Source organism: Hydra viridissima, unplaced genomic scaffold, assembly GCF_058129835.1.
Source record: "Hydra viridissima isolate aposymbiotic clone 2 unplaced genomic scaffold, HvirCarnegie_v1 scaffold_7, whole genome shotgun sequence".
In the NCBI taxonomy this organism is placed as follows: domain Eukaryota; kingdom Metazoa; phylum Cnidaria; class Hydrozoa; order Anthoathecata; family Hydridae; genus Hydra; species Hydra viridissima.
This window is the reverse complement of record NW_028324306.1, coordinates 6,943,493-6,958,804: the sequence shown is the minus strand read 5'-3', so window position 1 is coordinate 6,958,804 and position 15,312 is coordinate 6,943,493. Positions and strand designations below refer to the sequence as shown.

General features: G+C 29.3%; 1 protein-coding gene across 2 annotated transcripts; it reads right to left on the bottom strand.

Moving 5' to 3' along the window:
* Positions 1-3,278: 3,278 nt before the first annotated feature.
* On the bottom strand, positions 3,279-13,801 carry LOC149885908 (uncharacterized). Of its 2 annotated transcripts, XM_090092322.1 has the most exons (6): positions 13,667-13,801; positions 4,690-4,989; positions 4,392-4,472; positions 4,170-4,283; positions 3,869-4,078; positions 3,279-3,729 (listed from the first exon to the last, which is right to left on the bottom strand). In XM_090092322.1, exons 2-6 carry the CDS (start codon positions 4,930-4,932, stop codon positions 3,352-3,354), a joined length of 1,026 nt encoding a protein of 341 aa, XP_089948448.1. In that variant the 5' UTR covers positions 4,933-4,989; positions 13,667-13,801; the 3' UTR covers positions 3,279-3,351. The 2 variants fall into 2 exon arrangements, with proteins under 2 accessions (XP_089948448.1, XP_089948447.1); XM_090092321.1 differs by lacking the exon at positions 13,667-13,801 and having other exon boundaries at positions 4,690-5,289.
* Positions 13,802-15,312: the final 1,511 nt, after the last annotated feature.

Here is a 15,312-nt window from a genome sequence, read left to right as displayed (position 1 = left end):
TTTTAATAAACGATGGAGCATATCTTTAATACATATCTTCAGGCGTTGCATTCAATAGGAGAAGAAGCAGAAGCAAAACTTGTGAAATCATTAAGGATTGCTGATAAAGACAAAAAAAAATTAACATCGAGTTTTATGGAAAACGCAAGCCAGAAAAATATGCTAACTGATGAAGAAGCACTCAGCGTGTTTATTGATTTAGATTTAACAAAAGCACAATATTTGTATATGAGGAAGGTGACAAATGAACGAAAATGTTCCATATTCCCACCATATTGTAAAATTCAAGAAATTAAACAGACCTGCTATCCACCATCTTCTGCAATAGAAATTACGAACACACATGCGAAAGTTCTGGAACTGCAAGATTTATTAGATCACACTGTAGCTAGAATTTTGACCATAGATTCTCTGTACAGTATTGAATTCAAGCATTTACTTTCATATAGTAAATGGGGCTGTGATGGTTCCTCTGGCCAAAGCCAATACAAGCAGAAACTTCCAGAGGAATCTGAACTTATTTCTTATGCAAATTTGTTTACTAGTTCTTTGGTGCCTATCAAACTAATTGATAAAGTAACTGGCGCAGTTGTTTGGCAAAATCCGGCACCTTCATATGTTCGTTTTTGTCGACCTATATGCATTGAATTTTGCAAAGAGACTTCCAAGAAAACTAAAGCCATTGTAGATGAAGTAAAGAGCCAAATAAACTCTTTGCGTGAAATGTGCAAGAACTTGATGAAGATACTCTGCAGCTTTTGAAAGTCAACGAACTGATTTCAGGAACTGAAAGTCCCTATGTAGTTATGATATAGTACCTTTAAGGTGGTACCAGGGTAAAAAACGGCTATTTTTGATAAAATTTTGAAAAATACCAAAATTAATGTTTTGAATTCTTAAATCTACCTATTTCAATATGCGTTTTGCAAAAAGTCAAAAATCTTCTTAATTTTAATCAAATTTGGCCTTTTTTTAAAGAGCAGTTTGGTTCTTGCTTCATAACAACGACCTTAGAAACGCTTTTTATCTCGCTAAATCTCAATTTTTCAGAAAAAATAACTTTTCATAGAAAATAGATAATGGGCTGAAATTTTGCAGATTTAAAGATGAACATATTACGAATGTTGTCAATGAAGCAAATTTTTGTTATTTTTTATTTAAAACTCATTTTTATCATGCTATTGTCCCAAACTTCCCTTAATTTTATATCTTAAAGTTCGAATGTCAACCTGGTAAAATTAAAAATGTTTTAAAAAATTCTGTTTCATAGACAACATTCTAAATACATTAAAGAATTCATGTTCAAATTTTCAAGCAGTTTTGACTCTTTTTGAGTTAGTTATATTAGATGAAAGAATAAGAAGGTTTGGGGGTAAAATAACACTAATTATGCGCATAATTAATGACGTTATCACTAAAATTTTTTTATTTGGCTACTGTTTTATATATCTTTTTTGTTCATTAATAGAAAAGAGCTAAAGTCTATTAATAGTTTTCAATTTCTTGTTAAAAAGTTACCTTTACCCTGGTACCACCTTAATATACCTATACATTATTTCATAAAAACAACTATTTAAAAATTGTTATTAAGAAACTGTCTTAAATATTTCTATAATTAGTAGGTGAGCACTTTATGTATTTTTCGTAGTTTTTAATAATTTTAAGGTATTTTCATATATTTGTAAAGCATTGTGTTAAAGTGTAAATTAACTAACTGCCAATTTTGAAGTTTTTGATTTTTATTTATTTATTTTTAATATTGTATTACAAAAAATTCTTATAAAGAGTATTTCACAAGAAGCGTCATATACTACTTTACATTTGTGCAAAATTTCAAATCTCTATTTTTAGTAACAAAAAAGTTATCGATTTTTGGTCCGAAACACACCTTTATTTTCCACTGTGCGGTGGCACAAAAAATGCGATTGCAGATGAAAAAACTCTTAGATCTGATGCTTTAGATCAAAATTGTTTTATTTATCCCCTCAGTAATACCGTTAAGTGGGCAAAAGTTAAACGCGCATTTTCAAACAAAAAAAAGAAAAATTTAGATGAAGCAGTTTGAATTTTACAGTATTTTAACACTAATACACTAAGTAGCATTCCAATATATCCACAATTCAAGCTGTTCATAAACAGAACAGGTATTCTAGAGATATATGCATAGGGAAATTTTTATTTCTCTTTGTACTGGCCCCCAGGACCGCATGGAATCACCAACGACTGGGACAGTCCTCAGGAGTTTACGGTAACAAAACGAGAATTAAAGATTTCGTAGTTTTTAACCAGTAAGGATTTTAAAAATTATAAAGGTCTATAAATTGTTGATCACTTTTCCATTAATTTTGAAAATGAAATTTCCATTTATGAATTAAATAGAGGCGATTAACTATAAAAGATTTTAAGGAGAATTTGACAGTTGAAAACTTGAAACGCCAATATGCATGTATAGACAATTTATATTTGGATCTCCTAAATTTTTTTTTTCTATGAGCTCTGTAACCGTTAGAAAAATAATTCTACATGTTAAAAAAAAACGCAATTTAAAGAGCTTTTCGGCACTGTATTAGGTCTTTGGTCTTATTTTGCCATTATTAGGTTTTAGGTCTTTTTTTGCCATTATTAGGTCTTTTGCCATTATTTTAAATCCATTTTTATGCTAAAGACCAGTATAAGGAATATGAAGCTCTTCTAAGTGTTTTGACTTATGCATCAATAAAGTGTTAACAGTTTTAATAACATTTCAAATAAATTTAATTTTCTAAGTTACATTAACCGCTCTAACTGAAACAATATCAGAAGCAATAAGATAATAAAGTGAATGTAACTACAATAAAAAAACAATATATTTTGAAATTAAATGTTTGTTTTTGCAATAAGAAATTAGCTTCTTAAAACTTCATAAATAATTTTGTAATAAAAATTAATAAACTTTTTTTTTTTTTATAAAATAACAAAACCATCTTAAAATGTTACAAAAGTATAACCAAGAAAGATTATTTGAAACTGATTTGTCATATAAGTTAAATATAATATTAGTAGTAGTCAAACTTTCCACTAACATAAACAACATAAACTGCATATAAATTATATGTATATATATACTTTTTATACATTTTGGATTAACAGGTTTGAAATAAACAATTAATTAATTTAAAAAATAAATAGCATAAATTTTGTAAATCTCTATAAATATTTTTCCTTAAATGAGAAATTGGGAAAAAATATTTTTTTAAAATATTTATTCCCAATTTGTTGTTAAAAAATAAAGGAGAAAAGACAAGAAAGCAAAGTTTTAGGTATAAAATAAGTTTGAAGTACAAAAAACATAATTAAAATGTCACAGTTAATTTAAATACTTTTCTTTGGTCTTAAGTTTGACATTTTAGGTGCCCCATCACGTTCAACATATTGAATACTAGATGACCTGTAAGCATTATGCAAAGAATGGGAACTATTTGATGGTGACAAACTTCTGGGAAAATTTTGCTCTTCTGATCCTTTCAAGAATGGTTGTGAGGTTGTAGATAGTTTTCGAAGTTGAGTTAATATATGCATGTTTTCTGCATTAACTCTATCAAAGTTGTCTTTAGCAATGGAATTTTTATGGTTAAGTTTTTTTATAACCTCTTGAGATTTATTTAGTTCAATTTTCATTTCAGAGAGATCCTGCTGCAACTTTGAGATAACCTTTTGACTAGCTTCAAAATCTTCTTTGTATAACATCATCTAAACAATAAAATAACTAATTTACTCGATATACTTTCCATATGAAATAGAAACCAATATAAATACAGTAAAAAAAAACATAATATAGTAATGTTTTGTTTTTTCTTTTATAAATTTTATAATAATATAAAGTAAATACTTGTTGCTTAAATGCTTCAATATCATCAAAGGTAATATTTGAAAGTGATGTTGAAAACTGATGATTTGAACTTTTAGCTTGTGCATCAACTATTTCTTTTTGTAATTTTTGGACTTGCTCTCTGTATTTCTCTGATTCTGCAATAGTCTTTAACAAATCTTCTTTAAGTATATTATAGTCTTTCTGCCACATATGGTTGACAATAATCACCTAATAAAAACATTTTGACATTATAGAAGTAGCTGAAACAGCTATTTACTACCCTAAACAATTTTTAAAATATATGTATCAGTTTAGTTACCTGTTCCAGTTTACTTGCAGCCCTACAAGAACAAGGTGTATCAAATAAATTTACTTCAGTTGGAGAACCTTTTTTCAATTCATCGTTAAAGAAGGTTGTGTTCATTTCTGAATCCTAAAGTATATACAATATGCTTATACAAATATGTAGTTATATTGCATATGTGTGTATGTGTGTGTGTTTGTGTATACATATAAATTATGTTCAGATATATGTAAGCACCTTGTTACTTAATTGCTTGGACTGCGCTTGATCACTAACAGGTAGATCACCAAATTGAACAGTAGATTTTTTTACTTCCAGCTTTTTTTTAAAAAAAAAAGGATTTTTACTAATGATGCCAAGTATACAAGTATAGATACAAGTATAGTATAAGAGTTTCTTTAAAGTAAAAATTTTTTTTCTACTGTACAACTATAAATATCCAAAATATGAAAGTTATACTCTAGAAACATTATGTCCAATTCAGAATTTGAACAGCAAAGAAGATGCAAAAATTTATATAGAAAATATTGTCTACCTGCAGTAGTAATCTCTTAAAGGTTTGTAATTCTTGTGATAAAAATCTATTTTTTTCAAGAAGTTCAATGTTACTTTTCCGATATTCTTGAGCTTTTTTCAAAAGATCTTCTTTATTTAACTCAATCAAAGAGGATATTCTTCTATTTCCATTATCACCATAAACCTCCTGTTTTACAGAAAAACGTTGCTCGTCTCCCCAATTACTTTTAGGAGCAGGTTTTGGTTGAGAGTAGACTTCCATTTCTTCTTTTAGTATGTTTGCTTGAACTTACAACGATGACAGTTTCTTAACTGAAAACTTAATAAACAAAAGATAACTTGAAATCTTTTTAGATATTTAGATGTATATATACTCATTTTTATTAAGGCTGTGGTACTTAGGCACTGAGGAGGCGTTAAATTTTGCAATAGAAATATTGCATCACATTTAATTGAAAAAATTTCCGTATGACGCATTTGAATGCGAATATTAGTTCGCTAAATTTAACTCCCAAAAAAAACCTGATGTAAATAAATGATATGCGTCATTTCTAAGCGCCTGCGTATCAATGATATATTAAGAATAACTAGATGTCTAACTGCCGTAAATCGGCATAAGAAAAAAAAAAAGCAAAAATCGGCCATTATGGGGGGCAAAGTCTTTACGCTATTTATCAAAACAAAACAAATACGAAGCTTTTGATTTGTTAAATTTGCCCCCCATAATGGCCGATTTTTGCTTCAAAAAATACGCGGAAGTTAGACATCTAGTTATTTTTAATATATCATTGCTGCGTATTGTTTCATTTCTGTATCGTTATCATTCCGACATGATATCAGAATAAAAGTGTCATCGGAATGACAAGAGTTCCGGTATATACCGGGATTTAAACTAACAATAATACCGGTTAAAATTTATTTACCGATATTTTGTCGTAATCATTCCAATGACACTTTTTTTTTCCAAAATCATATCGGAATGATAACGATACGGAAATGAAACGATACTCAGACTCTCAGTTATTTCGTTGTAATTAAATACCTTACGAGGATCGAATAAATGAAAAAAGACATTTCTAGTTGCATTCTTTTTGTATTTCTTGTGCTAACGGCCGGTGGTAAAAGTGAGGGTGGAAAAACATAGGCAAAGACTGTTTCAAAAATTTAAGACTTTGACAACGCATGGTCTCTGTAAGAATTATCAGTTGTAGAGGAAGTACGTTAGAACCTTATTGATAAATTGAGAGAACTGAGAAGTGAGGCAGTTGTTGTCAATATCAGTGTTCTAAAGACATTATTTTAGCCTCATGCTTTAATGAAAAATGTCCTACGAGCATTTGTATATCAAATTTATAACTTCTTTATTTTTGTTAATCGTTAAAATGAAATAGAAAATCACAAAGGGAAGATGGAGGCATGTGGCTCGGCTACATATTCACATAGAGCTGAAATTTACACGCTTAAGTTATCAAACTCTCTTTATATAAGAATTACACAAGGCGTATGATTTATTAGTCAAAGAGTAATCAAGGCAAGCACAACATAACATTCATTTTTGATCCGGAAATAGAACTTTTTACTTTTTAGAATATTGAGAAACAGCACTTAATTTCTACGCACGATATAAGATATTTTATTTGCTTTTGTAAAGTTATAATAATTTATTTGAAGCACTATAGTGCTGTTGTTGTCAAAGTGATAACGACGGCACAATGATAAATAAGTTGACATGTTTTTAGTAAATTGTGTAGGAAAGAGGGGGGCGTCACAAATCCAAGTTTCACGATTAGTCAGTTACGATACAACCAAAAACGCCAAATTAGGCAAAAAAGTTCATTGAAATTTTGATCAGAACTACAAAAAAATATTTCACTGAAGTATTGATTTAAAATTAGATATCGATCAAAACTTTTGAACATAACGATGACAACGATGACATGTTAAAAAGAAAAGCTTGCAAAAGCATTCAGAAACACGATTGGACTTTGTTCCTGACGCAAAACATAATTCTAAAAAATGTATCGGATTAAAATGTAAGCGCAAAACGTTTATTAACTGCTGCTCAGAAACGTCAATATACTGTCCGTTCGGACTAGTCCAAATTACGATAGTCATGTTGTAATAAGATTAGCAAGGTTATTTACCAAAAAAAAAATACCAATTTTTTAATACTAGAAGTACCAAGTTTTTTTACAATTCTATTAACCCTAAAATGGATCAAATGAGTTAATCTAATCGCAACTTAAAACGCATCTCTTTGAATGTATTATTTAATTTATTCGTTTTTAAGTAAATATCAAAATAAGTCACAAAATATTGATGTCATTTTGTTGATGCTATTCAATTATATTTCTTAAGTAATTTCAAGATGTAAGATCAGGCCAGTGGACGGGCGGATCATCATGCTTTCAGATCATAAACATAAGTCGCTTTTTTAAACATTCTTTCACGAAAACGCCGGAATTCATGTTTTCGTTTGTAAAAAATGGCCGAGTTTTAAAATCACACGAACAGATTGCTTTAACAAAACGTCAGGGCTTATTTCTCTTTGGGATTTAATTGCTTGCCTGGGAGCTTCGAACAGTTCAAAGCTGGTTTCATCATTCACCATAATGCACTTTTGATCTCCTTGAAGTTTTTCTCGTAGCAGTTTTCGATTGCATTTTTTGCGTTTTTTGCGTTTTCGTTGAGTAGCTGTTGGGATCTTCAAGGGATTTTCTGCTTTCTGTATGTAAGGTTTGCTTTCTTGTAGATTTCTCGCAAGCACATTGATAAAATGGCAATAATCTTATCTCCAAACAAAACTTGTCTTTACAATTTATCGTTCATTTATACCGGATAGTTCTCCAAAAATATCCAACAAAATTGTCATTAAAAACAGCTAGCACATATTTATAGTTCTTTTTGTTTTTTAGTGGTAAAAATTAACTTCCAAATGTCATTGAACGTTCTAGCACTTTCCGCAAAGGAAGTACATGTAGCCATATCCCCTTTTTGACTTCTTGGATTGTCGACTCGGTAAAATCAGTTTGTTTTTTGTTTTAATATCCCGAACGGAGTACTCTGGATTTCCTAATCACTCTTTGATCAAGTTTTAAACTTGACGGTCCTATTTCTCATTTTCTCGGCATTTTTCGCCACCTTCACTCGACTGTTTGATAATACGATTGACTGTTTTCTTTTGTACTTTATACTTTTTTGCTAGCGACTTAATTGGAACATTACGATTTTTAAGCCACTCGTCCATATTGAATTTTCTCACTTCTACTTGTAAATAGGGGAAAGGTGCCTATGATGGCATAGCGCCTATGATGGCATACTGGTCATATTTCCAAAATATTGGTTTTGGTGCATAAGTGATTAGACCAACATGTGTATATTACATGTGTAAATTTTCGCATGTGGTGTTGTTGTTTTAATGCCCTCATATATTTAGGATTACGTTTTTTTTTTACATCATACAGAAGTGAAATTTTCATGCATTTCATCTGCAGGCTTTGTACATTTATTAGAATACTTCTTTTAATTCTATGTGTAGAATAAGGTAGACACAGCTTGTTTTAATAAATATGATGACTTTTCCTATGATGACATACTGAGGAGTTGCCATCATAGGAAAGTCTGCAAAATGAATTGAAAAAAATGCCTGAAATAAACTTTAATGCGCAGAAAAAGGTGATCAGGCTAAGAACAAAGATGAAATACAAGAGTTTGAGAAACAAACACATTTGGAAATGAGATCTCCTCCGTCAGAAGCTTCCATATGCATTGGATCTTCTGTTTCAACGAAAGGATAAGATCTTATATACAAAAGTTGTGTCCGATGCCTTTAGCAACCCCTAAAATCGAATTGAAAAGGAAACGAAAAAGTGTAAAAACTGGACCTCTGAATACCACACCGGACATCCAAGAATTAAAAGATAAAGCAAAAGAAAAAGATAACAAAGAAAAGGAAAAGTTTGTTAGAAAAACAAAAAGAAAGACGGCTGTTGAAGAAGAAAACTGATTTTGAATTTGATACAGCATTTTTGTATTGTGATGAACTTTATTCTTTGTCTTGCTCTAAAGAATCATGGATTTGTTTGTCAAAAATGCAGATCTTAGTGTCATTGTTTATCTGCAAGCATAAATAGAAATAGAAAAAAATTTATATGTGAACTATGCTTATTGACCAAATATTTATTTTTAATTTTGTTTTTTTGATAAGTTGTGTTTCCATTAATAAAAAACAAAAAAAATTCATGTTTGTCTAATTTCTTTAAAGTGTGCCACCATAGGAGCAGTTAGTTGCCTATGATGGCATACTTATATATTTTTTTTAATGGTATAAATTTATAAAAAAGCAAAATAGTAAAAAATTCTGAGGTTCATTATTATTCTGCATGCTAGAGGGAATACACCCATGTCAAAAATTATTTTTTAAGTTTTCAGGTAATGACTCAGAGAAACGTTAACGTTAAATATACCATCATAGGCACCTTTCTCCTACATTTTATTTTGTTTACAATCAATTTTTTTTTAAAACTACCGTTATGTTATTCGAAAATGATCTCAATTGATTTGGTGGTTCTCGAAATATTTTAGAAATAATTCGAACAGTCTTAAAGTTGATTACTGCTTACAGCTCGCTATTTTATCCCAGACGTTTATTTTCAATTTAGGTTGTGTGAATATAGCTCAATTTTTCCAAACCTTTTACCTAAAAACCAATATCTTTAGATTTTTAATATTATTTTTTTGTGAAAAACGCTCGTAGAAAAATGAAAAAAGAAACTCGTGAACAAGTTGTCAGGGCTCTCCACGCAGGTTTGGACTCTTCAGAGATTGTCAAGACCCTTAAGGTGCCTAGAAAGACAGTTTAATACATCATAAATAGTTAATTGAGGAAAATCTCAACAGAAAGAAAAGAACCAATCACAAGTGTCTTGTTGCCAAAATTGTCTTTGTGGCTAAGCTTAAAGGTAGAATCAAGAGGAACCCTCTCAAGACCATGAGAGTAATAGCCAGCAATAGCCAGCAATAGCCAGCAATAGCCAGCAATAGCCAGCAATAGCCAGCAATAGCCAGCAATAGCTAGCAATAGCCAGCAATAACCAGCAATAGCCAGCAATAGCCAGCAACAGCCATGATCTCTCCAAAGTAAGAGCTTGGAAATATAAATTCGAAGCTTTACATTACTTTTTAAACTAAATGCATTAAAAGTCTCCAGACCAACATAAAGCTCTAAAATAGATTTTTTTTTTTTTTTTTTTTTTTTTTATAATGATTTAATTCTAAAACATTAAAAAATCTTTCCTTTTATTTCTTTCTCTTAGCTAAAAAAGGTTTTAAAAAATCCTAAGTGATTGTTATTACTAACACCCAAACCGTATGTCAAGGAAGATGCAATTAATAGTCAGCCATCCAGTTTAACAATTTATTTTGAAGTGTATATTTAAAAACTGTAACAGATTTTTGTGAGACAAATTATTGAGCTTCGTTTGAAACTTTTTTATGAACATAATGTCTTACAATTTTAATACGAGGAATAAAAATTTTGGCTGATAAAATTTTGTTTAAATAATAATAAACTCATTTACCAAAATGCTTTATTTTCAAATATTTATTCTAAATGGCTTCGTGTTTCGTTATAAATTTTTTCTGGGCCAAAACCTATTTAAGGACAGTGGAATTATTTTATTATTAAAAATTCTTTCGATTTCTGCCCTTATTGCAGTAACAATACAAAATGAATAAAATATAAACCGGTGTTGAAATCGACATTCTACTTATAGCAGAAAAGGTTTGTTTAGTGTTGATTGGCGTAGCAAGACCGGAGGGTCAACTGAAGCCATATACTTGGGTTTTGGCTTAAATCTCCAATTGGATGCCTCCAACGTATTTTAATTAAAAATGAAAAACTATGATTGATGTAAATACATTTAAAAAATGAATTCCGGTAAAAAATAAATTCCGAAAAAATCTGACTTTAGATTGTTATACATAAAAGGAAAGAGTTGATAAATATTTGATGTAATATTATTTCTTTTCTCCTGGTAATATTCTTTTCTTCTGGTAATGTTTTTTTCTTCTGATATCATTTCATTAAAATAGAACTATTAGTAATAACCTTTCTAGCTGCCATTTATATTTGCACACCCAGGATTCTTCATAATCCCGAGAGAAATGTAAACCTGGAATTCTCTGATGTCCTTTTTTTTAAGCTTCTCCAAAATTTTGTAAGAAATTTTAAGCAAATTTATTACTTTCACTGTAAAAAAGTCTTCAAAAATTAATTAACCTTTTAAAAAAGATGCGTAATAGATATTTCGCTCACTTTCAGGTCGCACGACTTTCTCATTAAATATTGATTAACAATATGTTTTGTTCTGTTTGAATGAAATTCGTATTAAGTTATGAAAGACAAATTCAGTAATTTTAAAAGCAAATAACTTTTATCGCAGCGTGAAAAGTTTGTGCAAATATATTATACATTTTTATTAAAATGAAAAACTAAATAACCGTGTCATAATCAGCAAAATCTTGTCAACAGCTACGTGACGGTAAATAAAAATTTACTGTTTTGAAGCCGTTAGAACTAATAGTTACTCCTTGCAAAAAAAAAAGTTTAGTTGCGGAGGCGATTGTAAATAAAGCGGACATATTTCAATGACCCGTTATAAAAAATTTACAATATTGCCGACATTATCTGGTTTTAATAGAACCCATTAATGATTATTTTTACAATAATTATGCAAACGCTTCATATGTCATCATATGTAATCATATGTCATCTCACCATGAAGTAACTAAAAGCTTTTCGATAACTTTTAGATTAAAAAAAAAAATTTTGATTTAGTTTCGATGAGAAATGCTTTATTTTTTTTTGTTTAGCTACAAAAGTCTTTTGTTAGTTAAAATTTTCCTCCCACCCCCTCAGATTTTTACTAAATTTTAACCAGTGGTACCTATCAATGAAACATGAAAAGATGCAAAACTTGAGCTCCCAAATCCAAAAGGTTCAAAAGTTTTAATGTTTTGAAATGTAGCCTAAAATGCCATATTTTTTGTCTCCGTCTACCATCATGGATTTTATAGCATCATCTTTTTTTGAATAATTCAAGTTCTAGTAGAAGAAAACTGCTGAAGATTAGCACCTAACCATTTTTGAGGTTGTTGAATCCAAATATGTAGAGAAAATAATACAAATAATTTTTTTTTACAGTATCTGAACATTTTTTAGCGTAATGAATCCAAATATAATGAGCAATCCGAATGTTTTATAATTTTTGTTTTTATCAATTTTTCAGTTCATGGTAAAGTTCATACATCCCAATTTTTCCAGATATATAAATTATATTTTCAAAATGTAAGCATTAAAAAAGGGTAGAAGTTTGTTTTGTTTTAAAGTTAAAAAATGATGTTCAAAATTTTGAATTAGATTATTTTCCTTTATCTTTGTATTCACTGCCTTCAAAAATGGTCAGATACCGGTTTTCAGCCAATATTTTAGACTGGTACATGAGCCCAAAAAGTGTCATTTTCAGTCTAAAGTTCAAAATAGCATATCTTTATAATGATTCAAAATACCAAAACCATCTTTTGTATTAAGATGGTTTAACATCGTTTATCTGAAAAAAATTCAAGCCAATGGAAGTTGGGCAACGTAGGAATTAGTGAAAGTGTAACCCTTGATAAAAAACAGAAAATTTGTCTTCGTCATATTAAAATCAAAAAATGACTTTAAAAAAATTTTATTTGTATTATTTTCTTTTCATATTTGGATTCAGCACACTCAAAATTGATTTGGTACTCATTTTTAGCTGTTTTCTTCAACTAGAATTTGAATTATTCAAAAAAAGATGATGCTATAAAATCCATGATGGTAGACGGAGACAAAAAATATGGCATCTTAGGCTACATTTCAAAACATTAAAACTTTTGAACCTTTTGGATTTGGGAGCTCAAGTTTTGCATCTTTTCATGTTTCATTGATAGGTACCACTGGTTAAAATTTAATGGAAATCTGAGGGGGTGGGAGGAAAATTTTAATTTTTTGTCCCACTTTTACATGGAATTACTCTAAAGAAAAAACACCATTTGTCATTGATTAAAAAACACAACAGGTCATCTATGAAAAACTCAAGAAAAGAAATCTTTTAAAAATGAACCAATCAGCTTCCGCGAAAACAGATTACTAACTGTTTAACAATCTCAAAGTTGAATTTAGCTCATCTAAATTTAATTAATGGGAAGTTTCGAGAATCAAAGTTTTGATACGAGAAACTGTTTGCTATCTGATTAATAGCAAATTTTTTATTATTCTTGCTTTGCTATTAGCTAGACCAATTTATTCACAACTATTAATTAAAAAATCTTTTTCACAACAGTTCATTTTAAAAAAATACATGCCAGTTTATTTGCAACAAAACCGTTTCCTTTAAAAGTTACGTCATTGCTAAATCATTTATCAGTGTTAACAGAGAAAGTTCATGACTACCATATATCAAGTTTTACATTCTTAAAAATTAATCGTTTCGATTTTTCTGCAGTTTTTTTTTGCATATAAATTTTTTATGAATCAAGTATAGTTCATTAGTTCATTCAACATTTTGAATGAATTTTTGTGTTCAATGTCATGTCATAATTATACATCCTCATCATATAAAAGGATCCTCAGAAAGTCTTACGGATCAGAGAAACAAAAAAAAATTTCATCCTAAAGCTACCCAGAGTTTGTGCCACGGCCTAAGATTGTTAATAGCGCAATAACTTTACCGTGAAATTTGTTAGGAGGCTCAAAGTTCTCCTCAAAGGTACAAAATACAGAGGCTCAAAGTACTCCTCAAAGCCGCGCTGTATAATTTCACGTAATACAATATAACATAACATAATAACGATATAATAAAACAAAAAGATAACATAACATAATAACGATATAATAAAACAAATAATATAACAACGTGTAACATAAAATAGCTTAACGAAATGTAATGCAATCTAAGTAAAACATTTACCTGTGTTTTCCACTTTCTGCAGTCTTTACAAAGTAGTATTTTCAAATACACGGTCGGATTTGTCGAGACTTTCTTTACAATGTTGGCAAAGTCTCAGTCAGTTTATATTTGAGGCATAACGAATACTTGTTTTTAATTGGCATTTCCCCCTAGAAACTGAAACTATGAAAAATCCTATGGATTTTCCCCTCATTAATAAAATATTTTAAAAAAATTCTCGAAATGAATTATATAAAAAACAACTATTAAAAATAATGAACTGTTAAAAAATTCTTGAAATGAATTATATAAAAAACAACTGTTAAAAATAATGAACTGTTAAAAAAAGGAAAAATCTAAAAGAAATTTGAAGACATTTGAGATTAAAATTTAACATTTCAATTTTTATCATTTCCCAGAACTAATTTTTTAAATTCTGGGAATTTTATCAACTCCAGTTCGATGTTTTATCTGCTGGTTTATTAGTAGCTTAAAATTATTTCAATGGAATTGTAAAATTAAAATCTTATTTATAGTTTTAATTGAAAGTTACTCGGCTTTGGTTTCATTTTGTTTATAGAGGCAAGTTTTTAGTTCACAGGAAGTAGTTGAGAACCAGGAAGTCGTTTTATAAAAATGAATCTGTTAAATATTTTTTATTACAAATACTTTTCAGCGGTCCTTAACCCTAATAATTTTAACTTGCCAAACTAAAAATAAATATATATTAACAACATTAAATATATTGTATTAACAAATTATTTTTGCCAAAACTTTTAATGATTTAATTGAAGATAAAATTCACTCGCACATTGATTTTGTCTGAGATAAAACATTTGTTTTAAAAAACATATCTTTCCAACACTGCATAGTGGGCCAGAATTCACTGGACAAAATTCGTAACTAATTTAATATTAGAGCTATATTCACTAAAATTAGTATGAGTACTAATATGATGTCTGTGCTTTTTACGAAGGTAATATTTTTTTGTTTCGTTGCTATAGATAACTTTATTTTGCTTAGCAACAACCTATTTTGTTATCTGCAGATATTTAATAAGTGCTATATTCACTAAATTTGGCATGAGTACCAATATGAGATCACACTTCTTACAAAAGTGATAATTTTTTAAATTTAGTTGCTATGGATACTTATATTGCTTAGTTACCGGATACTCTCTTTAGTTACAAAGTGGTAAATTGATATTTGAATATTTTATCGGATTTTTGACCCACCTATATTGAATAACAATTGAGTATTTAGGTAAATAATATTTTAGGACTAATAAAAGCAAAAAATAGTGCAAGAAAAATTGTCAATTTTAAATTGCATCAAAAAATTATAAAACAATAATATCGTTTGAACCTTCCCATCAATGATTGTAAGTTCAATAATACAATTCACTTCAGTAGAAGATCTGCAAACCTCTAATAAAATCATACCCAAGCTTTCTATCTCACTTTTAATGTACTTATCTTCTTCAATCACAGATTCCTTGGATTCCATTTTGTATGCAAATCTTATGGGTCTACAATTGCCTGTGGAGGACGACTTTTGATTTTTCCAAATAGGCACCTTTTCGTTGCTGTTGTTAAATCCAGTCAAATCTAATGGTACTAGACAAGTAATAAATAATGATTCTTCACGCTTTAAATCTCTGTTAATGT

Excerpts from the sequence above, each read along its gene's own strand:
- LOC149885908 (XM_090092322.1), bottom strand. The coding sequence starts at position 4,932 with ATGGAAGTCTACTCTCAACCAAAACCTGCTCCTAAAAGTAATTGGGGA. Across the intron at positions 4,473-4,689 it reads TTAAGAGATTACTACTGCAG|CTGGAAGTAAAAAAATCTAC; the intron begins GTAGACAATATT and ends TTTAAAAAAAAG. Across the intron at positions 3,730-3,868 it reads TTGAAGCATTTAAGCAACAA|ATGATGTTATACAAAGAAGA; the intron begins GTATTTACTTTA and ends TTTATTGTTTAG.